Raw genomic sequence first — 27,673 nt, 5'->3', positions numbered from 1 at the left:
ATTTGCAGTAGAGCTACCTTCATTCATAAAACGCTCACCTAGCAGGAAGGGAAAAGGCAGCTAGGACCTTCTACCAAATAAAGAGACAAAAGTGCCGAGGGAGCTCTCTGCTTGCTGCTGATCTGAAGTGCAGAGGCCCGGCATGAGGAGGGAGCTGCTCACAGTGAACTGTGACAGAGTCAGAAGCGGTTCCTGCCTCTGGGAACTTTAATTTGGCTTTACCTTCAGTTAGTGAAATATCCCCTCTTTTTCCCGGGGGGGGGCTTGAGGTCTCCCTGTCTCTTGGGGGACATTTTGGCAATTGCATTCTGAGTACGGGAAACTCCGGTTATTTCGGATGGATATTTGTTTCTTCAGAAACCCTCTGCAACAATTAGTTAAAAAAAAAAAAAAAACAAACGAAGAGAGCAAAGAAAAAGGTATTCTTTCACAAGTGTTTGAATAACACCCACCACTCCTCTGTAGTAACATGATCCCTGAGGGGAAAGGGATTATATTTTCCTCCAGGCTTTCCACTCGGCTGGATGTCTCCCCTGGCCCAGAAGGAAGGCCGTGGGCACCGGGGCCACGGCGGGGCCGGACGGGAGCTGGAGTTGCTCCTTGCTCAGACCGACCTGTCACTCACCTCCCAGCCTTCCTCGGGATCGGTGTGACCCAGGCGACATCCCCACACACTACACCGACGGGTGACACAAAATCTTTAAAAAATAAACAAAGGGAAGAACAGGTCTAAGATCTACTGAAAGCAAAGATTTTTATTTCTTTTTTGTTTCCTGTGTTCCCCTCAGCCAGCAGGTGCCTCTGTAGAGCCAACGCTTTGCCTGTATCAGTAGGACTCCGTGGCACAGCACTGGAATACCTGCTTTCTAATGATAATATGGCCTTTTCTTTCTTCCGTGTCTTTTTCCCCTTCCCCTTCCTCCAGCCCACGGTGAGCCCCAGGAATCTGCCAGTCTGGACTTCCACTCCGTCCACCACCCAAGGTCCTTGGGAGGACGGTGGCAGGAGAGAGATTTACATACGTTGACACACTCGTATTGTTACTATATATCCCGTATGAGGAAATTTTGCATGTGACAGGAGCGAAGGAGCTCAGCTGGGGAATGCCTGCGCTAGCCCCAGCCAGACCAAGCTGCCTTTTTGCCCCTCACATACCTTCCCCAAAAGCAGGGTGGGGTTTGTCTGGCAAAATCTTCACCCCTTCAGTAGAACACCCTTCTGCGCACGGGGGCACCGCTCGGCCAGGGCCGGCAGGCCCCTTGAGCCAAGGCGGGCTGGCACTGGATAACAAGAAATAAAACCCAACCGAGGATGACCCCCCCCTTTAGCACATAGGTGCTAGGAAATCACCGTACCCGAAAAGCGAAGGCCTTGGGGGGGCGGGTGGTGGCTGTGATCACAATTTGTCCCCTGCTGCCCCCTCCCCCCAAGTGGCTCCGCTGGACTTTGGAGCGATTCCCACGGGCAAGGTGAATTTTGACCCGAACTGCATCCATCGGCAGGGCAGAACGGGTGGAGGGAGCGCGGCCCGTGGGGCGGCCGGGGGCGAGGCAGGGCGGGGAGGCCGGGGGCGTAAGGTGGGAGCCGCGGGGGGCCTGCGGCCCGGAGCGGGGCGGGCGGGGAGGGCGGCGGCGGGGGCGCGCACCCCTTTACCTCCGCGGCCTTTTCGCCCAGCGCGGAAAGGGATGGGAGGGGAGGAGGGAGGGGAGTCGCCGGGGAGGGTGGGACTTCGCCGGAGCGTCTCTCCCCGCGGCCGCGCCGAGCCGTTGCAGAGCGCCGGCGAGCGGGCGGTGGGGCGGGCGCTGCGCGGGGAGCGGGCGCTGCGCGGAGCCGCCGCTGGAGTGCGCGGAGCGGGGCCGCCGCCGCGCCGGGGCCAGGAGCGCACGCCGGGGACAGCGCGCCGCGGGAGCAGCCCTCCCCGGGCACCGGGACCTGCTGTTGGCTTGCCGCCTTGCTTTATCCTCTCGGTTAATTTATTTTTTTCCCCACCTATACTTTGATCCGCTGGGATTTTCTTTTTTTTTCCCTCCCTTTCCTGCAGAGCCTCCCCCTGCCCCGGTTCCCTCCCTCTCTAGCCAGTTTGGATTTTTTCTTTTTTTTTTTTTATATTACTATTCTGATTTTTTTTTTTTTAAAGCGGTGGACAGAGAGAGGGAGAGAGAGGCAGAGACAGAGAGGGCAGGAGGAAAGCGCTCTGTTCGTCCCCTCCGCCACCACCACCCCGACTTGCGGAGAGGGGTCGGGCCGAGCGGCGGCGGGATCAGCCCCTTCCCCCCGGGGAGGCGACCCCGGCTCGGGGAGCCGCCGGAGGCAGCCGCCGCGAAGAGGGGGCGCAGGAAAAGAGATGCATTGAAACTTTCCGCGCAAACTTTGGCGTGAGTGCGGGAAACCGAGCGAGCGCGGCGCGGGTGCCTGCCTGCCCCGGCGCGGGGAGAGCGGCCGCGGACGGGCGCCGCTGTGGAGCTCGGACTGCCCGGCGGCGGGGGCCGGGCGGCGGCGGCGGGGCGGCCGCGGAGCCTGCGCTCGGCCCGGCGGAGCGCCCACCGAAAGCAGCAGCGGGGGCCGGCGGAGAGCCGGGCTTATGGAGGGGTGAAACCGGAGACCCCGAAGAGGAACCCCCCTTCCCCCGGAGCCCCTCGCAGCGCCCGGCCGGCGGCACCCCAGGAGGCGGCGGCGGCGGGCACGGAGGAGGCGCGGGCGAGAGCGCGGCGGGGCGGCGGCGGCGGCGGGGCGGCGGCGAGGCGGAGCGCGGCGGGCCCCGCTCCGAGGCGTGCGCCGGCAACCATGAACTTTCTGCTCACTTGGATTCACTGGGGGCTGGCGGCGCTGCTCTATCTGCAGAGCGCGGAGGTAAGCGGCGGGGACGGGGACGGCGGCGGGACGGGGGTTTTGTGCCTCGCGTACGGGGGGGGGGGGGGGGGGCGGCGGAAAAGACTTCTTTTTTCCCCCTTTTTTATTTTCGCGTCCCCCCCCCCCCCCCCCCCCCGCCTCCCACCTGCTCGTTGCGGTGCCGCCGCGCTGCTGGTACCGGCCGCGGGTGGGTGCCTGCAGCGCACACACGTGTGCGTGCGTGCGTGCAATGCTGCAGCCGGGGCGGGGGGGGGGGGGGGGGGGGGAGCGCTGCCCGGCGCTTCGCAGGCCCCCGGAGCAGCCGGCAGCGCCGCGCGGAGCGTCCGCGCACGCCGCGCCCACGGCGCGGCCCCCGGCGTGGGGCTCCCGGGGCGGCGGGGCCGCGGGCTGCCGGCGGGGGCCGGGGCCGGGGCCGGGGCCGTGGCGGGGCCCCGGCGCGGCGCGGCGCGGGGCAGGGAGGCAGCGAGGCAGCGCGCTGGCTTCTTGCATCAGCCTCGCCGCCCGTCCTCGGGTCTCCTGACATTGCAAAAGGTGCTTCGGCCGTGTTTGCCTTGGGTCCCAGCTCGGGTTCGTGCCGCCGAGTGGAGTTCAAAATACCTAGCCGGAAAAACAAATAGAGATCAAAGAGGACAAAATGGATCCTGAATTTCTTCCAGATTGATTTTTTTTTTTTTCAAAATACATATCTCCTGCACCGAGATTACAAAACGGCGCATTTTTTCTCTCCTCTTCCTTCTCAGTCACTTTTACTTTTGCCTCATTGTCATTCCTGAGGGATTAGAAACCAACTCTTCCTCCTTTTCTTTCTCCCCCCCTTTTTTTTTTCTTTTTTTTTTAAGAAAAAAGAAAGGCAGCTTTCTGTGCAAACCTGTCCTGTAAATCTGCCTGTTTTCTAAAGAGTCAAGAGGGCTGTGTTGCCAAGAGATATTAAGGGGTTTAGACAGAGTGCCCACGTGAAAGTGGCTGTTCCCTAGGCAGGCATGGATTACGTTTTAAAGGCTATAACAGGTTAGTTCTCTCCTGCCATTTCTCCTCGGCACTTGGAGAGAACGTGGGCCAGATCATCTCCCGCGATTGTGAAAATAAATGTCACTCACAAACTAATCAGTTATTCGTGTTGTTTGTTCAGCACCGATGCTGGAAGGTAACTCCCCAATTAGGAGCCATTGCAGCTGTAACTGAAGTCATGCAGGCACTGCACGCTTTGTTTCTAGCCTGTTATATCTCTACTTTCTCCAGTGACAGCCGCACGTTGGGCTGTGCTCGATGGGAACCCAGGCGCAGCTCTCACTCGAGCGTGGCACAGAGCAGCTCCGTGCCGCCTGCCTGCCAGGTTTGGCTCATGGGACGATTCTTTCCGCTCTCCAAGAGTTTTTCCACCGTCATCTAAAAGGGGTTTTTTTTTTGCCTCCAGCTCCTCAGTAAACTTGTACGGTAGCGTCTGTTCCCCGGCTATAGGTTAGACAACTCCGTATCGGTGTCTAGTGATAATACCCTTTAACCCTCCCCTTGCTCCTTCTCCCCTCCCCTTCCTCTTCCCCAGAGGAGGAAACGGCGGATCAGGTAGAGTCCAGGTCTGTCTGTCCTCAGGAGTCGCGTAAAAGCCTCATGCTGCCTTTTCTCCTAGGCAGGAGGATGGTGCCGATGAGAAAAGGAGGAGGATAACGGTGGGGAAAAAAGCAGGGAGGAATGACGGGGTGGCAGTGGGGTTGGGGGAGAAATATTGCGGGGATAGATACGTGAGAGACGGCGAAATGTTCGGATAGCTGGGTGATGTGGGCCATATAAGTGCTCAGGCAGATGGACGGTGAGGTCTGCCTTTCGGTTCTGTCCTTATTTGTCCGTTGGTCGCCTGGGCACCACGGTGATGGGAACGTTAGAAATACTAGCAGATCTCACGTAGGCAGCTTGACGATGACTCTGGGCATGGCAGAAGGCATGACTCTTCACGCCGGGACTAGGGTTTTGTGCTTTGATGATAATATTTATCTGCACTGTTAATCTGACTGTCGTGCTGAATAAAACCTATCTAGCTAGCCAGGCACGTTGGAGAGCATGAAATAAAAGCCCTGGCAGGGCTGAGTTGGGAAAGTGGGGACCAGCGTGTGTCAGGCAGCTTTCCTGAAGGTGAAGGAGGAGGGACACTGAATCACAGCGCTCCCCTGGTGAAGGCGGCAGGGGGATGCCTCCTGACCGAAGGAGTTGTTACGGTCGCTCCTGCAGCCAGGCCGGGACGGTGGGAAATCGTGTCACGGTCGGGGCTGGGCGGCGCTGATGCCACAGGTGTCTGCCTCCGCTGGTGGCAATAGCCTTTCTGTGCAGGAAAGGGAGGAAAAGGTGGTTTTGCAGTGCCACCTTCCCAGCTGTTTGCCCGTGCTGAGCTGCGGTGCGCAGTCCTCGCGCCCTGTGGGGTCAGAGAGGTTGCGTTGTTGTCCCCTTCCAGTCCCCCCTTCCTAGAGAACGGGGGGCATGGCAGGTCGTTCCCCATCTTCCTTTGTCTGAGGGTCTCAGTGGCAGCCTGGTGGCAGGTCACCCCTGATGAGGGTCTGGGAACTCTTCCCTTCCTGCCCTGAACTGCGGAGGGACCTAGATACACCAGCTGTATTGCCATAGGGAACAGGCAGCGATCAGACACCGAGGTAGGGAGAGCCAGCCTGTGACGAGACTGCTAATGATCGCACACCCACCAGGCTCCCCGCCCTTGGTGTGCCTCTGTGCCAGGCCACGATGGGGAGCCACCAGAACCTGCTTCCCCAACCCGTAGGCGGCTGGGATGCAGCGGGTCACCTTCCCCAGAGCCGTTCCGGGCCCGTGCTCCAAGGACAGGCTGGGAGGAGGCGCGCTCCTTTGGGAGCAGGGGAGAGGGAAGCCCATGCTGACACCTCAGGGGGGCTCGCTGATTCCTGAGCCGCCCCAAATCCGCTCTGCTGTCGTCCTGCTCCGTGTCAGAGGTGCCTCGGCTGTGCTGGCAGCTTGTGGGATTACTGACCTCTGCCTGCATGTACAATGGAGAAGGAGTGCAGTGAGTCCTGGTTCCCCCCCTCCCCGCCTTAAGTAGAAACCGCTGAGAAGAATTTCTAGCGCCTAAGACGAAAAGTGCCTTAACTCCTGTCCCAGAGTCCCTCTCAAAGTGGATGGATTGTTTGTTCCAGTCCTAAACAGTTACAAAGCTCTTTTAATGAGGCTGCACAGATTAGGGGGAGGGGAAGGGAGAGAATGAGTACTGGTGGTGGTGGTGAGAGGGGTGATGGTTAGAGAGGAATGGCTTGATTAACCTTTTCTCTCCCTTCAGAGAATAATTTGCTTTGGACAGGGACTGGGGGAGAAAGGGGACAGGGAAGGTGCAGACACAGGGATGGTGCGAGGTGGGTTTATTTATTAGGGAGGGTTTTACTCTGCTGCGGGACGTGCATTTGCTGTGACTGGCAAAGGGCACAGAAAGCTTCCCCTTGGTCACCCCCATTCCCGGGGTCATTTGTCCTGCTCTCGAGCCCAGGGGTTGCTTCCACACCTCTGGGAAATGTTGAAAATCTATTGGAAGGAAATTGTGTTACAGAGCTTTTGGGTAATGCCAAAAGCCAGCAGAGGAGAGCGTGACCTTCAGGCTCCCACCGAAGGGCACGCTGGGCCTCCTTGTGCCTTGGAAGGCTTTTGGTTCCCCGTTGCCCTGTCTGATATGTAGCAGCCTGGTTTAAAGTAAGGCAAAAACCCCTGCCTCTCCTGCTGTTCTTGTGGACAGGCTTTGAAGGCACCAGCCACAGGTGGAAGGCGCTGAGGAAAGGGCAGAAAAGTTTCTTGGTAGAGTGAGCAGAGAGCATGTTACTGGTAGTTCTGGGAAGCCTGTCAGGTTTCTGCAGAGGGCTCCCCTGGCAGTGCTCAGCAGCTCTCTGCAGGCTTCCTACCGATCTTGTTTCCTGCCCTCTGGGTGGGATCGCAGCCCAGGTCTGGGTGAGCGCTGGGAGGGCGCTCTGGCTCCTGCTCCAGCCCATCAGGGGCAGGGCGAGATGCTGGCCTGGCGCAGGTGAGCAGTAAAAGTGTGCGGCTTGCTTCTGCTTCCCATCACCTGTGCACCACGTGTGCTTGCATGTGAGGAGGCGGTGGGCTTGGCAGCCGGCTGGGCAGCCTCGCACAGAGAATGGGCAGAATGACCCTCAAGGTGTCTCCGAGCTAATTTTGCTCAGTCTGCCACGGTCATTCTGTGTGTGAACCAAAAATCCCTCTGCGAAAGGTCTTGGGGGCGTTGTGCCTTGGATAAACTGACTTGGCTCGTGATCCTCTTCCTGTGCTACGACACAGATGGAGGCTTTTCTGCCCTTGATGCGGTTTTCTTTTGACCCATAGATTGTCAGGCGCTGAGTGGCTTTGGAAGGCCACTGCAACCTCCGCTGCCTCCATTTTGTTTGTGCTGTTGCAGTGACCTTCACACTTCAGGAATGAAACTATTTCTAGGAACCTGCTTTTTAAACTGTCGTCACAACGCCGAGGTTGGGCACACAGCCCTCTCCTTCCCGGAGAAGAAACAGATCCACGCATGGGGTGGCTCAGGTCTGGGCTGGTGAGTTATGCCCAGGTACAGAAAGGCTTTTGTTGAAATGAGAAGCAAGGAGTTTGGTCGGGGGGACCTTAGACAAAGGGAACTATGCGCAGACACAAAGGAATGGCCAGGAGAGGGGCTTCTAGGGCTCCGCCGGCTCTCTTGCCCCCTCTTTTTAAAAGCTGACACTTTGGGCTGCTTGGACGGTGGTGCTGCCCTGTGCACAAGGCTGCCTGGAAGACCCTGGGTGGCAGATCCCTGTTGTGAGCTTGAGGTGGACTTTGCCTGCTCAATTCGGTCCTGTCTCCAGCTACGAGATCAGAGGGCCTTTTGCTAAGCCCAAATGCAGTGCATTGCTGATGAAACACTATTTTGTGCGTATGTGTTGCCACGCTCTTTTCGGGCCTTGGCTGAAAGGCAGCAGGTTCTGGGGCGGATGGCATCACGCAGGTGGCAACATACCTCGGAGAAGTGAAGAAAGCTGGGCATTTTTTGGTTTTGGTTCAGAACAGAACAGCAGGGGGAAACCTGACTTGGCTGGAAAGTTGCGTCAGAGCTAAAACCCTCACGCAGAGCAGGAAGAGTGGAGTTTTTGTTTCACCTGGAATTAAAAGGGCTTCCTTAGTAGAACGGTGTAACGCTTCTCCGTCCTGGTCTGGGGGTGGGTTACCTGTCGCCGCTCCTGCCTGTGTCAGCGGTGTGGAAATGCCCCCGGTCCCAACAGGACAGCAGGAGCGAAGGCAGAGCTTGGGGCCTTTTTGGTTCTTGTCCCAGGGAGCGCAGGGATGGGCGCCGCGCTGCCGGCGGGCCATGCAGGGGCTGGGGACCGGGCCCGTTAGGTGAGGGCATGCGGTGCCCTCCCTGCCAGGGAAGGGAGGGAAACCCGGGCGGTTTGGTGGCGTTCGTCGGCGAAGCGGTGCTGTCACAGTTAATCGCCCTGACACCCGGCCAGATACCGACACCTCGGTGGCCACCGATGGACGTGTGTGACATTGAGAGGGGAGCGATGCCCTTTCACGCCTGGCCGCCCTTCCCCCTCCTCTGCCCTCCCTGCTCCCCTCCCGGGACGGATTCACCTTTATGGGGGGAATGGAGGCCCGGGGGAGAAGAGCGGTGCCCAGGCCGGCCGGTCATGTCGGCGGCAGAAGGTCACCCCCGTTATTTTTCTCCCCCGGGCCCAGATTTGCTCTCTGGTGTTTGACGGTGATGGCTGAAAGCGCCTCCCGCGGGACGCGTTTCTCCCTTCGGGACCTCTCTCGGGCCCGCCGCCGCGCTGCAGGCCCGGCCGCCTCCCTCCCGCCTGCCCCGGGCCCGGGCCCGGGGCCGTCCCGCCCGCTCCGCCTGTGTCCCTCTCGGCTCCCCGGGGGACGGGGCGGGGGGAACAAAAGGTGCCTCTGTGCCCGCCAGGCCGGCTGGAGGGGAAGGGCTTCGCCGGCGGGGCGGCAGCGGCGGGCCCGGGAGCCCTCCGGCGCCCCGGGACCGCGTAACGGCTCCGCGTTGTGACCGATTTTCTGTTATCTTTGCAGTTGTCGAAGGCTGCTCCTGCCCTGGGGGATGGGGAGCGGAAACCCAATGAAGGTAAGCGCTGGGCGGCTTCCCGGCGGGTGGGGGCGGCCGGGGGCTCGGGGGAAGGAGGCCGGAGCCCCGGGAGCCGCCGGCGGCCAACACCGCCACCTCCCGGGGAGCGGCGGCGGCGGGAGCGGGGGGCTGCCGGCGGGGGGCTGCCGGCGGGAGGCGCCGCCGCCATTAACCCCTTCGCGGCGGCGGCGCCGGCCCCCCCGCGTCCCCCCATTCCCGTGGGCCGGGGGCGGCCGCGGGGCCGGGGCCGGGGCCGGACCGTGGGGCCCTGGTGGCCGCGGGGCCGGGCCCCAGGGCGGCCGCCCGCGGGGCAGGGGCGGGCAGCAGGGCCGGCCCAGCCCGCCGCTGGCTTCCCACAACTCTGAGCAAAACTGCGTGCGTGCGCTCGTGCACATACACATGCTCATTTTTTTATATATATATATATATATACACACACACAGACACGCGTGCGCGCACACAAAGAGCCGAGTAGCGGCGAGCAGTTTGCTAGGGATTCGCCACAGCGCCGTAGGAAGGGATTTGTCATCTTCGCCGCCCACCTCTTCCCCGGCGGCGTTGGCCGTGCCCGGCTGGGTGGCCAGGGCTGATCCCCGAACAAAGGCTGAAGCAGCGCCCCGACTCTCCCCAGGCAGCAGGTCTCCGGGGGGAGAGAAGGAAAAAAGGGCAGCCCAGGTGATTTTTGCAGAGTCGTGCCTTCTGACGGTCCCGGGTACCCCCCAGGCAGGATGTTGCTAAGCACTGTATAGAGCCAGGCTCGAAAAATACACCCTTTTACTCTGGTTTAAGCTAGCAGGCTTAGAGGGTTTGGTTTGGGGGATGGCAGTGTGATCTGATATATTCTGCTTAATTCATTGCTGGTGGTCCAGGAGGGACAGGACCATTGCTTGGTGAGGAAACATGGTGGTGCCTTTGCAGCCGTTGTGATTTTGTGTCTCTCTGGCTGGCCAAAGGCCAGGCTGTGGCAGCGTCCTCTGCCTCGTCGGTTTGTGTGAGTAAATGCGGACCAGAAGAGCGGTCAGCCCACAGGTGAGCCAGAGACGCCTCCTGCAAGCGCCCTGTCCAGTGGAGCCCCGTGCGGTGCCGCAGGTCAGCTTTCGGCCTGCAGTCCTCAGTTCAGAAGTGGGGTAAAAGGGCTGTGGACTTTGGAGCCTTCAGGCTGAGGTGATCATCAGCTGCTTTAAGACCATCCTGACCGTGTTTTCCCCATACCTTCGTAGCGGAGCAGACCACTCGCTGCATGGCAGGGTCTGACGAAGGTCTTGCAGGGTCCCCACGGGTTGTGACCTCCAGCGTTATTCCAGCTGGAGGTCAGCAGAGGGCTCTAGCAGTGTGGGCCCAGATTGGCTCTTTTTTTGTCGCTCTCGATTTCAATTTCTGTAACTTCATTGGTGTGACAGGCTGCATGTGCATTGCCGGAGGTTTGTAGCAGGCTTTCTTTGGGATAGGTGTCCATTTTGCACAGGCAAAATTTCTGATTTGCTGGCGGGCTGCCGCCTGTTGCGCTTGACCCTTGCTCCTGCTGAAGTCAACAGAAGAAGGTTCGGTGACTCCAGAGGGGTCAAGACGGAGCCTGCTGTGAGGCTTATTTTGGTAACCAGTCCTCTGCTGTTGGTAGAAAAGAGCTAGTGTCCTCATCTGTGCCATTTGTTGTGTCCGACTGCCTTCCCGGGGAGGGGAAGAATCAAACAGAATTTAATTCCCTGTCACAAGAAGGCTGATGGGATCACGGGAGAAGTTGGTCTGGCAATGTGAGCGGTGAGACTTTGGTGCCATTGCCTTGGTGCTACTATTTCTGGTTCTGCGATGCAGATACATCTGTGAGCTAGAAATCAGGACTCTTGGCATTACCTTCCTGGCTCTACTTCTGTCCTGCTGTATGACCTTGGAGGTCCTCTCTCAGTACCTCAGTTTCTCCTCTGTGAAGAGGAGACGATGATGTGCCTCTGTTCCACAAGGACAGTCCTGCAGTTCCTTCCACTGAAGCTCTTGGGGTCTTTGGGGCTGGGGCGAAAGGTGATTCTGTGTCTTTGGCCATTTTGTGCTTGCTCTCAGACATCGAGCTGTGACAGGTTTTTATTTGGGATGGGCTTACTCTGGTTGGAGACTGTAATTTTAGCTTCAGCCCCTACCCTTTTGTGCTCAAGAGAGCCTTCCACATGTTTTGTGGCACGGGAAGTTGTAGAGGAGTCAGACAAACACTCTTTGTTTGTTCCACGAGAAAAGATTTTCTGGTATAAATAAAGGAAACCACCAGCACTTGTGGCTGCACTTTTATTTTTAAAAGAACAGTGTGTCTGTATTGCTGCTAAGCCATTGACGGGGGGGGGGTGAGGCAAAATGATCATAGACTTGCTCCTTTTCTAGTCTAGCATGTTCCCACTTGACTGCTCCAAATTTGGACTTAATCCTGCTTGCTGTGGCTGTGTCTGCCCTGAAGAGTTAATGTGGGCCCTGACTGGGTTTTAACCTTACTTCCCCCTCCATTCACAAAGAAGAACCTCTGACTCAAATCTGAAGGTGTTTTGCAGGGTTAGGGGTGTGGGTTAAATGCAGGATTAACTTTTAACGTGGGCTGAAGCCCAAATTGCAGGAAGGGAGCAGGCCAAGCAGTGTTAGTCCTTCAGTGACCTTCCTGTGTTTCCCCATGAAAGACAGACCTCCTTCCGTCCCTGACACAACCAATGGAAAGGAAGCACAGACTGAATCAGCCCGGTAAGGTGTGGAATACGACTCCTGGTACATAGGAATAAGTGTAGGTACCGTAGCAGGGGCAGGGCTTTGCTGTGAGGATGGCTGTACCTCGGTCATACTCTCCGGTTTGGGTGCTAACTGCGCAAATGAACTGTGGAGCATTGCACAGTCTCGTGTGCGAATGCTCTGTGTCCAGCAAAATCAGGGCAACGTGCCTTCCGTGGCAGGACGTTCAGACTGGCAGCTGGAGAAAGATTCCCCGTTTCCTTTTTCAGAGGCTGATTCAGACTTTGGAAAATCATCATATGTTAAAGTAAAGGTAGAAACTCCCGGATTCTTTATGGGAACGATTTGGTCCTGTCAGATCTCCCAGATCTCAAGTGTAGTCATCAGGGCGCAGCCGTGAAAGTAAAGGCTCTGCAGAAGAACTTGAATGTGCTGTTCTGTGGCCAATCTGTAGTCTGTATTCTCTGGTGTAATCCAGCTGCTTGCGGGGTGCAAACATTTAGAAAGTGTGGCAGGCGTGAATCAGTTTCACTTCAGTTTCCTACTCTGCTTCGATTTTTGCCTCTTTGTGCCCCAGACTACTGCGGTGAGCAGCATTTGATCTGCACAGGTAACTGCTACTTTCCCTCCCTCTTCTCTTCCCTCCCTCCCCTCGACGTAGGTCTGTAAGCATTTTTATCCAGAACTGTGCCTTTACTACCAGAGTACCCAGGTCATTTCTGCTGGCACAGTGTGAATAATCAACAGTGCAGCTCAGTGGCTGTCATTGTGCCTGCAGAATTTCCCACATATTAAATTGTTCAACTTGTTGGAACATAGGCGGTGACTAAGGTCACTCTGAATGGGGAACAGGAGGAAGGAGGTAGCTGCAGACAAGATAGGAGAACAGACAGGAGGCATACTGCAGTTAGGGGAGGAGGGAAGAGGAAGGGAAGGGACAAGGAACAGAAACATGCTGTCTTCTAGATGAGGAATACCAACAAGCAGTCCATGCCTGCCAGGCTACATTTCCCTTTCACAAGCCACTTTCTCTTTCAATGGCTGCTCACGGTCTCTGACACTTCAAACTCCCTGGATAGGAGCTCCTCCCCTCTTGTACCCGCTCTCAGCGCTGTGGCACTGTCAGCTCTGCATGACCTAGAATTAACTTTCAACAATTAGCTGCGGGCTGTGAGCTCCAAGCCCTGCAGCTTTTGCATTTTTGTGGCAAAGTAACCTTTATGCCAGTTTGTCACAAGTTCAGGGCACTTTAGAAACGCTTACCGGAGACCATTTTTTTCCATGATGCAAGCAGTTTGTGCTTATCACTCAGAGTTATCAACCTTGGTGCTGTAGGACTCTGCATGCTGTACAGGTGGATCATTCTAGTTCATAACAGCATAGGGCAGGTACTGTCTCTTTGTGCGTACTCTTATCCTCTGCTCCATTTGAGGCATCCTCCTTTGCCTGCCTGCTGGTAGAGCTAGGAGGCCTGGAGGGCTCCAGGTACTCACTGTTTGCAGAACTGTACTAGCAGCTGGGTTTTGTGCGTGTGTACTTATCTATCCTATCTCTCATCTCTTTAAATCTCTCCAACCCTTGACCAAGCAGCAAAACGAAGCTTTGGCAAGAGACTGGGAAACATTGAGAAAGGCTTGTGAAATCAGTGCAGATCGCAGGCAGTTACTGTTTGCTTCATTCAGAGGGAAGGCAGGGGATAAAGGCAGATCCACCCTGTTCCCCCTCCCACACTGCCTCATTGTGGTTCAGTAGCCAAGTATATGGTCTAGTTAGTCCTGGGGGTGCTGTGGGCTTGCTTTGAATCTTTCCGTGGGTGGCTTGATTCCTTCGTCTGGGAAAGTGGTCAGTGTGGAGACACGGAGGCTGTGACTTGTAGCAGGTGCTGTCGTGGTTCTGAGGTGGCCTGTTGAGGTGGATGTTCTGCATGGGCAAAAGAGGTAGCTGACGGGAAGAGTGAAGATGCGTGGTTCAGAACCCTCTGCTTGTTCTCGGAAGTGTCTCTGCGCCGAGGTCTGTAGAAAGGATGCTTCTGGCTTAATCCCCTTGCCTTCTAAAACCCACTGGGGCATCCACTGGCTGTTTTGAAAGGGGGTAAAAGGCAAACCGGTGAAGGGCCTTAGTCCAGAGTGCAGATCATCTGCAGCAGCCTCAGGTGCTTTTTGGCTGAGCTAGTACACTTAGTGGCAGCATATCCGAGAGTATGGGGGATAGCAGAGAAGGGGTTTGGGGAGGAGGCACCCATGGAACGCATCATGGTGCCAGGGAAGCAAATTGTGAGGCTCTTCTATCTTGTCTCTGCCCTGAAGCAGTGGTAGGAAGAGATTGTCTCTCTTCCCCACTTGATGTGTGTGTGTGTGTGTGTGTGTGTGTGTGTGTGTGTGTGTGTGTAGGGCAGAGACAAAGGACTTAGGCATGCAAGACTGTTAGTGAAGAGCATAGGGTAGATGTGTTGCAACTGTCTGGCTCGTTTTAAGGGGCGAAGCACTAGACATTCTCGAGCTGAGTTTGCATTAACTTATTCCTTTCATTCCTTCTTTTAGTTATCAAATTCCTGGAAGTCTACGAGCGCAGCTTCTGCAGGACAATTGAGACCCTGGTGGACATTTTCCAGGAGTACCCTGATGAGGTGGAGTACATATTCAAGCCATCCTGTGTGCCTCTGATGAGATGTGCAGGTTGCTGCGGCGATGAGGGCCTAGAATGTGTCCCTGTGGATGTGTACAACGTCACGATGGAGGTGAGGGCCCAGCTTGCAAGCTGGCATGCTTGGGTGGAGGAAGCAAGTCAACCATCACAGCCACTCCAGGTCCCAGCTCCCAGCTCATTCAGAGGAAGGGCAGCCTACCCCAGGGAACTGGAGATTGTCAGATCAGGAGGGCTCAGCTCTCTCCTGACCCTTGTGCCCAGCATTACACCATGCAGGTTTAAAAGACAAGTTGCCCATCTCTATTCAAGGCTAAGAGGAGAATCTGTTTCAGATTCAGTAGCTAGGAGCATGCAAAGGAGCATTTCTGCAAAGGAGCACTTCATGCTTGGAGAATGCAAAAGAGCATTTCTGATGCTGCTATCTCTGAGGCCCCAAAGAAGATACTCCTTGGGCCCTTGTTCCACCTTAACTCTGAATTTGGTCCACACAGCTGTTGCTCTGAAGGCAGCTGAGTTGTGCAAAAGGGGAAAGCCTGTCAGTAGTCTCTCCCAGAGGGCATGTGAGGTCAGCCTTTACCAACAGAGCAGGGGATTTGGGTCATTAGCTACATTGGCACAGCGGGGGTGGAAAGGGGCTCTAAGAAACAGACTGCTTCAGTGTCAAGTGGAAAAGCCTTTCTGCCTCTGCGCGTCCTCCTCCTTTGTTTGGAGGCTGCTGAATTCATTCCTTGGAAGAGATAGAGGTGGCCGTGATAGCAAAGGCTGGGCACGTGGGGAAGATGCAAACCCTGCTTTAGAGAGCTTTGTCACTGCCCTTGTCTGCCAGCCTGCATCCCAGCTTGTGTCCACAATGGTGCTGGTGCCAATTACCCTTTTGTCCCTTAGCCTCTTGAATGGCCACTGCAAATATTGCCATCACTTTTTGACATGGATGAGAGACGTGCAGGACTACGTCATTACCAGCAAGCTCTTTTTACTTGTCATTTGAGCTGTGCTTGAACTCTGGTGGAGAACCTGTCTGGGCCCTTCTGTGGTTCCCCCTACTGCTTTTCCACTTGCGGGCTCTAGCCTGGGCCCAAGCCTTCTTGCATGGTGTAGGTAGGGATGGTTTTCTTCCTACCATTCCTTGCTGAATTACAGTTTTCGGCTGGTGTGCCCACATGCCTGTAAAGGGTCAGAGGCACTTGAGCAGATCTCTGGTGCAAACGTTAGTGCTAGTGGTCCAGCCAGGTTCTGGGTTGAGAGACTGACAAATGCATGCATAGCTTCCAATATAATTTCCCTGGAGTCACATGGGGCTGGGGGATGGCCAATGTCTGGCTCTGCAGGGCTGTTTTAAGCACCGATCACCAGATTTATTTTGTGTGTTGAGTCACTGAGAAAGTGAGATGTCAGCTGGGAAGGAGCGGTGGCTTAGTGAAAAGGAGTTGGATATGGAGCTTTTGCTTTGGGCCTTTGCTTTAGACTGAAGTATGCCTCTATGTGAGAGCAGGCTGGATGCTCTGTTATGTCTCTCTGGCCTCGACGAGGGATGGCTCAGTGAGAACCTTGCCATGGTATTATGCCCTCTCCCATGCCTGTCTCCAAGGCAGTTCACCAGTGCTGGCACCTTGCATGCATGAGCAAACAGAGCTTTGGCACGAGCCTGGTGTTGCCGCTTGCTTGTGATCAAAGGCCTTCCCTGACTGGGAGAATGGGGCCTCAAAGCCAGCTCAAACTCTGCCATGCTCTTCCCAGGAGCACCTGGGTGCAAATGCTTTGCTGTGCAGCAGGCTGATTTGGAGCTGTGAGTATAAATAGTGAATGGGCAGTGACCCTTTCTGTTTCTTTCATTCCAGATCATGAGAATTAAACCCCATCAGAGTCAGCACATAGCGCACATGAGCTTCTTACAGCACAGTAAATGTGACTGCAGGTGAGAATGGAGCAGCACTGGTTCCTCTTGCAATAAACTTATTCTGAGCCTTTCCTTTTTTCTGACATTGGGTTGGGACTGTTGTCCAGAGGCTTCTGCAGTCTCCTCAGTGGGTTTGCAGTGGGATGGCTGAGCCTGGGAAAAGAAGTCCTTTGCTGGCGAGGCTCCTCCATCTCTAGATGTCACAGGTGGACAGTGCTAGCCTGCAGCCTGGGGTCTTTTGGCACTGGCTGACAGCGAGGTGCAACGGGAGAGCAGACACTTTGAGAAGGACCAGTTAACCTGTGCCATGGGCATCCTGCAAAGCCAGCTGTACATGTCCTTCCCTGGACTTGTCGGGAACTGGGGTTAATACTGGAAGCCTATGTGGTAAGCTCCCTTCTAATGAGGCTTTTGTTCTCTCTTCCCCCACAGACCAAAGAAAGATGTCAAAAACAAACAAGAAAAGTAAGTGACAAGCCTTTCCTCCTTTCTCTTTTGGTGGTTGGTTGGCGTTTCCTCTCCCCACTGCCCCTTGCCCTTTTCTTTGATTGGAGAAGCTCACTTTGAGAAGGTGTTTTTGGAAATGGCGTATGGTAGTGCATGGGGCGACACTCTGAATCCGTTCCAGGTGGGCACAGAAACCCAGATCTGACGGTCCTTCCTTCATACCCCAGACCTGGAGCTTGCATGACCCACGGCCATGGCAGTCATTCCTAATGCTTTATCCCGAGTCAGGGAAGTCCCGTCGTGTGTGTCCTACCAGAATGGATTCAAGGTGCAGCCCCAATTCTCCCTTCCCTCTTCCTGGGGTGTTTCTGGTTACTGCAAATCGCTGCCTTTCTTTATTATTAATTTTTTTCTTGCTGCTTGAGTGAGTACTTGCTGGCTTCTTTCACAGCAGCTTGGGTAGGAACTCTGCTGACTACAAGGAGAGGTGGCAATAGAGGCCTGGTGAAGGCAGGACTGATGCCATGCAGGATGTGATGCTGGTTTTGGTTGGGTGGAGGCCCAGGAGGGTGTAAAGGGAGGTGGATCTCCTAGCCGGGTCTTGGTGGAGGCTTTCATGAGAGTTTTTTTTCCATCTGATGATTTGCTCGGGTGACCTGAAGGAGGTTAAGGAGCGACCTTCCCTTTCCTTCCTCCCCAAAGTAAGAAGGTTGTGGAAAGTAGAGAAATAAGCTCTCGTCCTGCAGTAGTCGCAGGGACGGTGACAAAATGTGGAGCAACATCGAGAAGAAAGAGTGACCTCTCTGGGTGAGAGGGTCAGCTGGACTGCGCATGGCTGGGATAGTGACTCTGCCATTTAGAGGTGCAGAGTTGGAGAGGAAGAGGGTGAATATTGGGAGATGAGGCTGAAACAGAGACAGAGAGAGCGAGCGGGAGAGTGAGAGAACTTCTTTCACCCCTCTCCTGGTGGTTGTGTATTTCTAGCTGCCTTCCAGCCTCTCCTCCTCCCCCTGGAAATCTGCTCCTGGCTACATCGGGCTGCGTGCAGCCAACACTCCTCTCTGTGCAGGGCCGTGTCGGGGATGGTCGGTCTGTGTGGCTCTGTGGTTTGAAGGTGTGCAAGAGTTGGGTCTGTGTGAACTCTGGTGAGGATGGGGTGTGGGTGAAGCAGCCAGCGCGGACTGCGTTGCATTCCCTTTCCTCTTCTAACAGCACCTTGCCTGCTCTTTGCTGGTTCTGCACTCCCCGGGGAAGGAAGGGAAGGGATGGGAGAGACTGGTGTGCTTTGATTTGTGCTGGATTGAAAGTCCTGTTATATTGGTGCCCCTCTCCTCCCTTCAGGTCGATTTTCCTCCCCTCACCGCCTCCCTGTGACTCCTGACATGTAGGGCAGAGGCTGGGAGCGAGCTGATGCTCTGACACTCGTTCCAGTGAGACGACTTGAACAGGGCCTAAGAAACACCCATGGTGCTTTCCCTTCTGTCCCCCCATGTCCCCTCGACAGCTCCCTCCCGAGGTGGGCTGCGCCAGGGAACGAGGGAGCCTTTGCTGAACTGCCACAGTGCTGGGGCTCACTTGCCTGACAAGCCCTGGTGCTTTGCCTAGGGCCTTCTCCTTGCATGTCCCTCCCTTGGTCCTGTGCTAACGTGGCTCAAGGAGCAGCGCAGGCTCCAGCCTCCCTCCCTCCCTGTGCTCTCACTGGCCTGTAGGGATCCATGGTTAGAGTCCAGGCCTGCACCTCCTAGCCCCTGCCTGTCCCAGCTCCTGCCCAGGAGTCAGGAGCAACAGGTGAATTTTTCAGAAGAGAGACAGTGCCTTGGCTCCGTCCACTCATCTGTCTAGCAGGTCCATGTGGAAGGCGAGGGGAGGGAGGGAAAGGAGGGAAGATCTGACAGCTGCTTGCTGGTTATCTCCTGGGTGTCATAACTAGGTCAGGCCTCCCTCTTTCCCCTTTGGTACTCAGGATGGAGGCTGCCAGAGGGGATGTTAGCAGACATCCAGCGAGGTCTCCTGGAGTCCTCTGAACCGCAAGCAGGAGGTGGGGTGGGTGAGCAGAGCCTTGGAGCTAGATAGCCCTCTCCCACACAGCACTGCTGCGTAGACCAGGTCTCTCCCCGTGTCTGCAGGGTGCTGAGGCCAGGCCCCCTTTGCTCCCACCCCAAGTCGGGATTACCGCCAGCCCTGCAGCAGAGCTGTGGGAGCTCGGCTGCCCCCTCCTAGGCCCGGTGCCGGGCAGTGCATCAGGTCAGAGTGGTTTCCTTTTCCCTGGGGAGAGCCCCTCCACTCAGGTTGCCTCTTGTCAGCTGGCGTGCGCCCGCGCTTGTCGCCTGGAACGGTTGTCTGCACTCACTGCGGTTGCGTGATGCTTTCACGAAGCTTTCTGTTCCTTCCCCCTCACCCCCTGTCCCTTTCCCACCGCCCCTCTCCGGAGGGGCGAGGTGCCCCTCCGAGGTTCCAGCAGATCCGCCTCTGCTGGCAGCAGCCCTGCTGGAGGTGGTCTCTGCCGAGTCCCCTGGCATTGGCTTGGCTGTGGGCAGGCTGGTTGCGGTGCTGGCAGGAGTGCAGGAGGGCTGGTGAATGTGTGTGCGAGGTGGAGATCTGTGCTTCAGCCTCGGGACTTGCCCTCCAGTCCTGCCTCGTGTGCTTCCCCCCTCCCAGCAAGGCACATGGCTGTATTTTTTTTTCTCTTCTTCCTTGCATTTTCTTCCGTTTTCTCTCTCTCCCCGCCTTCCTTGCCTTCTCTCTCTCTCTCTCTCTCTCTCTCTCTCTCTCTGTTTTTTTTGTTTTTCTTCCAGAAAATCAAAGCGAGGAAAGGGGAAGGGTCAAAAGAGAAAGCGCAAGAAAGGCCGGTACAAACCACTCAGCTTGTACGTTTGTGTCCTCTGCTTGTAGACTCTCTTCCCTCCCTCTCCCCAAACCAATCCGCCTGCTTGCTGCTCACTCAAATCTCACCCTCCCCTCCCAGTCACTGGTGGGCTGCAGATCCTGCGGGGGCAGCACTGGTGGTGGCACCGCTCTGGCACTAAGGGCATCTCAGGGAAGGTGGCTTTAGCTTGCTTGGCTCTCTCTAATCATCAGTGGCGACCATTTTCCCAAAGCACAAGAGCACGGGTGGGTGGGCGAGCGCCCTGCACCTCTTTTCCACGCTTTCCGGTTGCAACTCTGTCGTCAGCTTTCCCCCACTCGTCTTGTGCCCTCGCTGCTACAATGACTGGCGACAGGCAGGCTGGCATCTGCCGTGCATGTGTGTGTGCGTGCGTGCGTGCGCGCGTGTGCGTGCGTGTCTGGTGGAGTCACAGGCGGAGAGGAGAGGTGGGATGGTGGGAAGCCGGAGAGGGGGTGCTGGGGAACTGGGGGGGGGGCCTCTCTCTGTCTCTCTCTTCCTCTCTTTCTCTGCTGGATTTGGTGGCTTCTCTCTCCCTGTCTCTGTCTCTTTCGCTCTGCCTCTCTCATGGTGGTTCACAGAATTCTGCATTGTAATTTCATGGCCCCTCTGTAGGAGACTCCTAGGTAGCAAGGTTGGGATGGGGCTTACAGAAAGCAGGGCAGTGCCAGCTGCAGGGGTAAGCACGTGATGCTGGAGCCCAGCTGCTTTCCAGGGGAGGAGAGACCCTGTGTATTTAACTCATTTAGCCGCTGGCCTCTTTCTACTCGAATAGCCCACTTCAGAGAGAACTCCTTTCATTGATACGTCAATAGCTGGTTGGGACCTCTCACCTTCCCATCCTTGCTTTCCCCTTCTTCCTCCCTCTGGCCTGTGCCGATGGATCCAATGCAGCATTTGTGAATACTGTGCAGGGAGCCTGTTTTCTTTCTCTTTACGCTAATGCAAGGGGGTGCTGTCCTGGGGCTGCCGGGGTGCTGCTGGAAAATCCATCAGCCCGTGACGCTCCAGTGGGCAGCATGGGGGCTGCGGGAGGGGGCAAGGGGATTGCTTTGATGTTTAGGGTGTTGCATGTGTATTTTCTTTCTGCTGAAGCGCTGTAGCTTAGACATCTTTCCTTTTGCCTTTTTGCAGTCACTGTGAGCCTTGCTCAGAGAGGAGAAAGCACTTGTTTGTACAAGATCCCCAGACCTGTAAATGTTCCTGCAAATTCACAGACTCACGTTGCAAGTCGAGGCAGCTTGAGTTAAACGAGCGCACTTGCAGGTTTGTGTCCTGAAGGATGAAAGAGAAACACACAAAGAGAAAGAGAGAGAAAGAGAAAGAGGGGGGAGCTTGCTTCCTGCTGACTTCTGGCACCAGTGCTATATGATTACTTCTTTTCTCTGTCCTACGTGGGCCAGAGGGCAGAGGGGCTAACTGAGATGAGGACAGAGTTTCCCTGTGTCAAAGGGCGGCTGTGCGTTTCAGATGTGCTGTCAGGACTTGGACGGGGACGGCTCCCAGAGACAGGGCGTTTGTATCTATGGTATCCTTTCCCGTAAAACAAGAGAACGGAGTTCATGTTGCTGAGGTAGCCAGGGGAAGGTTCTGTAGCCCTCTGTACATTATCTATATGCAACTCTGAGCATACTGTTGGACAAAGACAAATCCTTAGCTGACTAGGATTTGACCACCCCTGTCTTCCAAGCCCTTTTCATGCGGCTTGCGGACACTCTGCTGTGTGCAGAGTGAGGAACGCCAGGCTGGGAGCCCCCCTCAAGACTGTCCCCACATTCTCCTTTGCCTCTTTATTCTTAAAAGCCAGGGAGAGCACGCTGTCCTCTTGCACTGTGCTCACAGTTCCCTGTCCATGTCTCGGCCAGAGCTGTGGTTTGAGGGGCTGCACTCAGGGCTGTGACGTGGGATACAGCAGGATTAAGTCTGTCTCTAGGTGAAGACAGGCAGAGATCTGTATTTCAGGTGTGAGACGCAAAGACACTGTGTGGTTAGTGTTTGTTCGGAGATGCATGCTGTGCACGTGTCATCTGAGTGCTCTCTGTCACACACCATCTGTGGCACAGACGTGTGCAGAAACTGATTCCTGGTTCTCACCTGAGCGCTTTGGTGAACTCAGTGGGGTCTCTTGACTCGCACCAGCTGCGCGTGCATCTCTGGTGTGGGATCATCCTACCTATCCCAAGAGAGACAGAAGTGGGGCTGCTAACAAGACTGTGACTCTGAACTCAGGCCCCTTTCACAGAGATGTAGGAAATTCCTCCTGTCAAGAGACTATTGCAGTGGCAGTGGCTGGATGGGAGAGAATAAGGGAGAGAGATCCAGGGTCCTCTGTGGCTACATCCTGAAAGAGGAGACATCCTTTTGCCTCCGTTTGCCTGCCTGGAATTGGCTAGGTGACTAAGGCTGCTACAAGCAGCAAGTGCTTCCTTTAGGTGTGAAAATGCTTTGTGCCCAAACCAGAGAGGTGTTGGCACTGCCAGCATGGTGGAAACTGCTCTGTATACAGAGGAATTCTATGGGGTGTTGTAATTTCAGTGGGAAAGTAGTTGATGGAGGGGCCAGAATAGAGGAGCTTCTGGAGTTCAACTTCTCCCAGCGAGCATAACCCCTGAAGCATGAGACCAGACCTAACTTTGGCCTTTGCCCTCTCCTTCTGTTCCCAAACCCCAGAATAACTGGAAATTACCCTACAGAGTTCGAAGAGTGAGAAATAGTCACAAATACAAAGAAAAAACAAACAATACCCCAGAGAAGTCATGATGGCAGAAGGAGTTTACTAGTTTCTCTTACTAGTCCCTCTCTGTGGTGGGATAATTGGCACTAAGGGAGGTTTCTAGGCCTGGTGTGTTGGCCAGAAAGATAGGAAGGAGTCATAGAAGTGGGTAGCTTACCTGTTTCCAGATAAAAAGCTGGTTAAGCTGAAGTTCCTCATGCTCTTTCTTATAGAATTAGAATTGGGCCCTACAGGGGAGGGTAAATTCTCATTTCTCCTGCTGCTTCTTCAGGCTGCTGCTGCTGTTCTCTGGTGCTAACCCCTGCTCATGGCAGCTAGTGGAATGAGAGGCACTTTCTTTTCACCTTCTTGCCTGCATGAGGCCTTGTTGTCTGCGCTGCTTCCAACCCAAACAACGGACTAGGTGGAAAGCTGAGGGAGTGTGTCTTTCTGCATGCATTGCTTAGCCTCGTTTTTCTGTGTGTTTGTCTGTATCTGTGTGCGCGTGGTGTGAGAGGGTGCAAATAAGACACTCGGCTCATCTGGGAGGAAGCCTCTGATTCTGCTCCTAAATTTACCCCTGTACCGATTTCCCCCCCTGCCCCGTCTAGGTGAGCCTGGGGGAATAGAATTCATCAACCCAGTCGTGGGTCAAGATTCTCAGCTGTTTTGCCCCATCTGCACAGCACTTCACCCCACCAGTGACGTCATGCCATGTCTTAACATCATGTGCTCTTAAACACATTTGCCACCTCCCTTCCTTCCCTTCCCTGACCTGCTTGCACCCCCATCGCAAACATTAACCGCTCCTCTCTTTTTTTCCTTCCCTCTCCTCTCTGACAGATGTGAAAAACCGAGACGGTGAGCAGCGGAAAAGAAGGGGGAACAGCCCTGTTTCTGGAGCCTGATTTCTCGCCTGGACAGAAAAAAAACAAAACAAAACAAAACACTAATCCAAATGAACCCTAAAAATGAAGGATCGGTAGAGCACAGCACTTTCAGTACGGACGATGGACTCCGGAAGGAACATTCCCCAAGGCACCCGCCGCACAGAATTCACCTTTGGGTTTTGAACTGTTTTACTTTATTTTTCTTTTCATGCTGCTAAATAACAGAGCCAGGAAGACTATAGGGGTGTATTTGATGGGTTTTCCCGTGCATACATATATATGTGTGTATACATGCATATACATATATATATATGTATATATATTTTTACCACATCTATATATACATATATGTATATCTTACACACACACACACACACACACACACACATATATAATATATATATATATATATATATATATATACTGATTATTTTTTTTAACATTGCTAATGTTATTGGTGTCTTCACTGGATAATACCCGACTGCTGTGGACACAAGCGGGCTACTTGGGGCATAAGAAACAAGCTAAGACTGGACTTGAGTAGAAGCGTTGGGTGTAAACTTCTTAACTCTAACTGACTTGTGCGGCCTCCGCTGTTTCTCTGTAGAGTGTGCTGTACCACAAACCACCTTCTCCTTGCCTGGGACAGGGAGGAGAGGTGACGGAGAGGATGGGCAGGGAGTTCCAAAGAGCGGCATCCTAGGGTGCGATGGGTCAAAGGCCAAGGAAATGGCCATCTGCGTGATCAAGGATTCCTCCTCCCCTCTCTTCCCCCAACCTTCGCCCTTACTCGTCTCATAACCTGCCTGCCTTGCTGGGACATGGGATGTCAGTGTACATTTTGCGTTGACTTTACTCGCTATAGAAACTTTGCCAGAGACACATGCTGGCTTCTCTTAAGGATGGTGGGCAGCTGATGCGCACTAACTTTCCATTCAAGAAAGTATCACAGGAGTCTAGATTTCCCGCCCTTGGTGGCTGCAAAAGGACACAAGGCCTACAGTGTGTTGAAGCAAGAATGGGGACCGGTGCATAGCCACACAGTTGTTCAGCACTGTCTGCTTTCTTCATGCACAGAGCTGCCACTCAAGAGCATCCAAGATGCTTACGGAACATTTCTGGAAAGGGATATTAATCAAAAGTATATACACAGTAGGGGGGTGTGTGTGTGTGTATGTGAATGTGTGCATTTGTGTCTGTGTGCATGTATGTTTGTGTTTTTCTCTCTTTTTTATATATATATATTTATTTTTATACATATATATATATAAAAAAATAATATATATGTATGCCAAGATTGAAGGGGGGAAAAAAGAAAGCAACTTTTGCTGCCTTCAATTTGCGTGCCCAGTGTGACTGACCCTTAAGATCATCAAGATTTTTTTTTTAATGACGTACTGTAAATATCAGCCCCCTTTTCCACATCTTCGGTTGGGGAATCAAATGTGAAGGCAGCCGCAATCCCTAAGCCACATTTGAGAATCTTGGCTATGTGTGTATTTGCAATATACGCTGTGGTGTATGTGAAACCCACCTTACACACGCGCGCACACACACACACACCCCTGAAAGCGTGTTTGTACATCTATGTGGATATATATAATCTAGTTCTGTGATTAAAATTATTATTAATAATAATAATAATCAAAAAGGTACTCGGTCTGTGTCAGAATGCTGCCAAACATCATCTGCAATTGAATTTTCAACGCCTAATAATGTACAACACGGAAAGCTTCCAAAAAGACAAGACAGTCTAAAAACAGACTCACAACAAGCGACTACTAACCACTAGGAACTCCCCATCCGACTGATGGCTTTCAGAAGGAGAAAAAACACACGGGTGGGTGCTTGCATCTGCAATGTATAATACTCATGCTGCATCGTGCGCAAGACAGAGGCTTCCGATGGGGGGGAGGGAAGAGAAAGTGTTTTATATACTTATTTAATATCCCTTTTTAAATTAGAAATTAAACAGATAATTTAATTAAAGAGTAGGGATTTTTCAGTATTCTTTGTTAATATTTAATTTCAACTATTTATAAGCCGTACCTCCTTTTTTTTTTTTTTTTTTTTTATTTGTACTGGTTGTGTATAAATTTAACCTTCCTGTTGTCCCGTCCCATCTCTCCCCAATTGTTGGCAGAGTCAGTAGCATGTTATGGGCAGTTATTTAATTAATTTCTCTAACACCTACCCCTACACATTCCTATTGAGACAAGGGTTAGATATACATCTACATACTATATATATATTTGGCTATGTGTTTGTATATATATATATATATGTTTATGTATATGTGTGATTCGGATTAAATAGACGCTACGATTTTTTTATATATGTAAAAAGAAGAAACAGGAAAAATAGAAAATTCTACATCTTGAATCTCTCTCCTTTTTAATTTTAATATTTGTTATCATTTTATTTATTGGTGCTACTGTTTATCTGTAATAATTGCGGGGAAAAAAGATATTAACACTACATATTGTGTCTAGTGAATTTTTTCAAGATATTCCTTAGTACATATTTATTTTTAAACAAAGAAATTACAGATATATCTTAAAAAAACGACGACGAGGACGAGAAACAAACTTTTTTTTGTATTAAAGAATTTAATTCTGACCTTGATTTCCTTTGCCTTCTCCTTCTGCCTTGCATCCTGGTTTTCTTCTGTTGTGTAACAGACCCTCCAGCATTGCCTCTGGAGGCTACAGGGCACCAGCAACCTGCCAGTCGGACTCTTGGATTTGGGCCCAGAGCCTCCAAAAGCACCTAGGTACCTAACGCCCGTTGAAATGAATGGGAGGTAGGCACCAAAATACTTGTGTGGAGCTCAGCCCGAGTCCCCGCTCGGTGAGAAGAGGGTGGTCTGATGGGCAGGAACAAGGAGGCAGGACTCCAGGGTTCCTTCCCAGCCTCTGATGCCGAGGACTGCGGTGATGGTCCCAACCCTGCCTCTGTCTTGTCAGGAGCCAAGCCCCGTGTGCCATACAGGCACGAGTAGACGCGATCCCGGTGGAGCTTACAATCCAAGATGAAAGGAGTGCTCTGAGCCTGCCCTTCACTGCTAATGGACTTGGTGTTTGCAGTTGAAGCAGCGTGTGTGTAACCAGCGGGCAGTGATGGCTCAGCAAGATCTCACTCGCCATCCTGGCCGACAGCGAACAAGGAACTGTTCAGCTCACTGTGCTCATCACTTCGTGAGGGATCTTGATACCATCGCATCTTTTGTGATGTGTTTTGGGGTCTTTGGGAGGAAAAGCTCTTTGGAAGCAGTGTCCTTTCCTCATCAGCCGTGGAGGTGAGTGTATCACATGTCAGTCATCTGGCCACACCAGCAAGGAGCATACAGGATGTTCCTGGATGTCTGGGAGGCGACTCACCTGGGTTAATACAGACCACTGAGTTCATGGCTGCCTTGGTCCTGCTCTTGTGAAGGTAAAGGATCTGGCTTTAATTTAGGGTGGCCTTAGGCAGCTTAACAAGTGGATCTGCAGTCACAGCCTCTGCAGAAGGCAGAGTGGAGGAAAGAGAACGAGTACTTGAGGAGGCTCTGGTTCGTCTTGTTCAGTAACATCTTGTGGAGTGCAGCGGTGAGGTGAGAAGGTGAGCAGGGCCACGCATGGATGCTGCTGCATGAGGAACCCAAGGAGTTGCTTCCCTTGTGTATTTGCCAGCTTTTGGTTTGTGAGGATCTATGGGCTGTTTTGCAGACGGCTGTGCAAGGTGACAAAGACAGCAAGCCTATCCTTGGCAGACCTGCATTGTCTCTATGTGAGCTTACAAGTCAGCACATTGAAAAGATTGAAACCAGCAGGTCAGTGTTGGTCCCCTGGGCTGAGCTGGATGTGAAATCTCAGCATGAGGGAACCCAGGTCTCGCGGATGGATGAGACAGTGGGTCCCTACTATCATTCGCAACACATCAAACCCTGCCTGCTGATGCCGAGCTGGGCTGGCTGCTCCTGGCACCTGGAGGAGAAAAGCATGCTGCACCCCTCTCTTTTGCTTCCTCTGAGGGCTCAGGAGAAGTAGGACATCTGCAGAGCCAGGTGACCTGGTAGCCTACTCCATGAGGCAGTGACTGTGGCTGACTGGATGGCACGTTTCAGCTGGGACAACTCTACCTGCTCAAAGGATTTGCTTGTGTGTGGCTGCAGCAGAGCTGAGGCAGCTGCCTCAAACCACTGCAGTGAGAACCTGCCCAAGCCAGCTCTGAATGAGGTACCTGGGGCCCTGGAAGCAGGCCAGCTCTTCTCCTTTATCCTCCAGGGTGGATATGGCTGGGCTGCCACCTCTCGTGAGGAGAGCTATTGCAGCTCGATGTTGGAGGGGAGCTCAGCCTGGCTAGAGAGGCTGCACATGGGTGAGGAGCTGGGATGCAGGAGCGTGGCTGCCCCTCACCCTGCCCGGCCCGAGCCCGTGTCTCACACCTGGCTCACATGTGCCCTGTTGCGAGGTGAGACGAGGACGCGTGGAGCGAGGCCAGGTTTGCAGGCTGGAGCTCTGATCTCGGTGTGCAGCCTTTCATCCTGCAC

General features: G+C 54.0%; 1 protein-coding gene and 1 long non-coding RNA gene across 9 annotated transcripts; one reads left to right on the top strand and one right to left on the bottom strand.

The window, feature by feature from the left end:
• Positions 1 to 298: 298 nt before the first annotated feature.
• Positions 299 to 3,091, bottom strand: LOC148053254 (uncharacterized). The gene is made up of 3 exons (XR_015708085.1): positions 2,996 to 3,091; positions 626 to 698; positions 299 to 364 (listed from the first exon to the last, which is right to left on the bottom strand). It is a non-coding gene; the product is annotated as an uncharacterized LOC148053254 (long non-coding RNA).
• On the top strand, positions 1,790 to 25,617 carry VEGFA (vascular endothelial growth factor A). 8 transcript variants are annotated; one of them, XM_087774066.1, is made up of 9 exons: positions 1,790 to 2,850; positions 8,911 to 8,962; positions 14,203 to 14,399; positions 16,147 to 16,223; positions 16,638 to 16,670; positions 16,834 to 16,980; positions 19,448 to 19,519; positions 20,671 to 20,802; positions 23,093 to 25,617. In XM_087774066.1, the coding sequence occupies exons 1-9, from the start codon at positions 2,785 to 2,787 to the stop codon at positions 23,112 to 23,114; spliced, it is 798 nt and encodes a 265-aa protein (XP_087630192.1). In that variant the 5' UTR covers positions 1,790 to 2,784; the 3' UTR covers positions 23,115 to 25,617. The 8 variants fall into 8 exon arrangements, with proteins under 8 accessions (XP_087630192.1, XP_087630197.1, XP_087630194.1 ...); XM_087774067.1 differs by lacking the exon at positions 1,790 to 2,850 and adding an exon at positions 7,247 to 7,405; XM_087774071.1 differs by lacking the exon at positions 16,834 to 16,980.
• Positions 25,618 to 27,673: the final 2,056 nt, after the last annotated feature.

This window comes from Nipponia nippon, unplaced genomic scaffold, assembly GCF_047370975.1.
Source record: "Nipponia nippon isolate SJK-2023a ecotype South Korea unplaced genomic scaffold, ASM4737097v1 scaffold_4, whole genome shotgun sequence".
Taxonomy (NCBI): Eukaryota; Metazoa; Chordata; class Aves; order Pelecaniformes; family Threskiornithidae; genus Nipponia; species Nipponia nippon.
The sequence above is the reverse complement of the archived record's forward strand: the minus strand, read 5'-3'. Positions and strand labels throughout refer to the sequence as shown.

Coding starts and splice junctions, on each gene's coding strand:
- VEGFA (XM_087774066.1), top strand. CDS start 2,785: ATGAACTTTCTGCTCACTTGGATTCACTGGGGGCTGGCGGCGCTGCTC. Junction 2,851..8,910: donor TCTATCTGCAGAGCGCGGAG/GTAAGCGGCGGG, acceptor TTATCTTTGCAG/TTGTCGAAGGCTGCTCCTGC. Junction 14,400..16,146: donor TGTACAACGTCACGATGGAG/GTGAGGGCCCAG, acceptor CTTTCATTCCAG/ATCATGAGAATTAAACCCCA.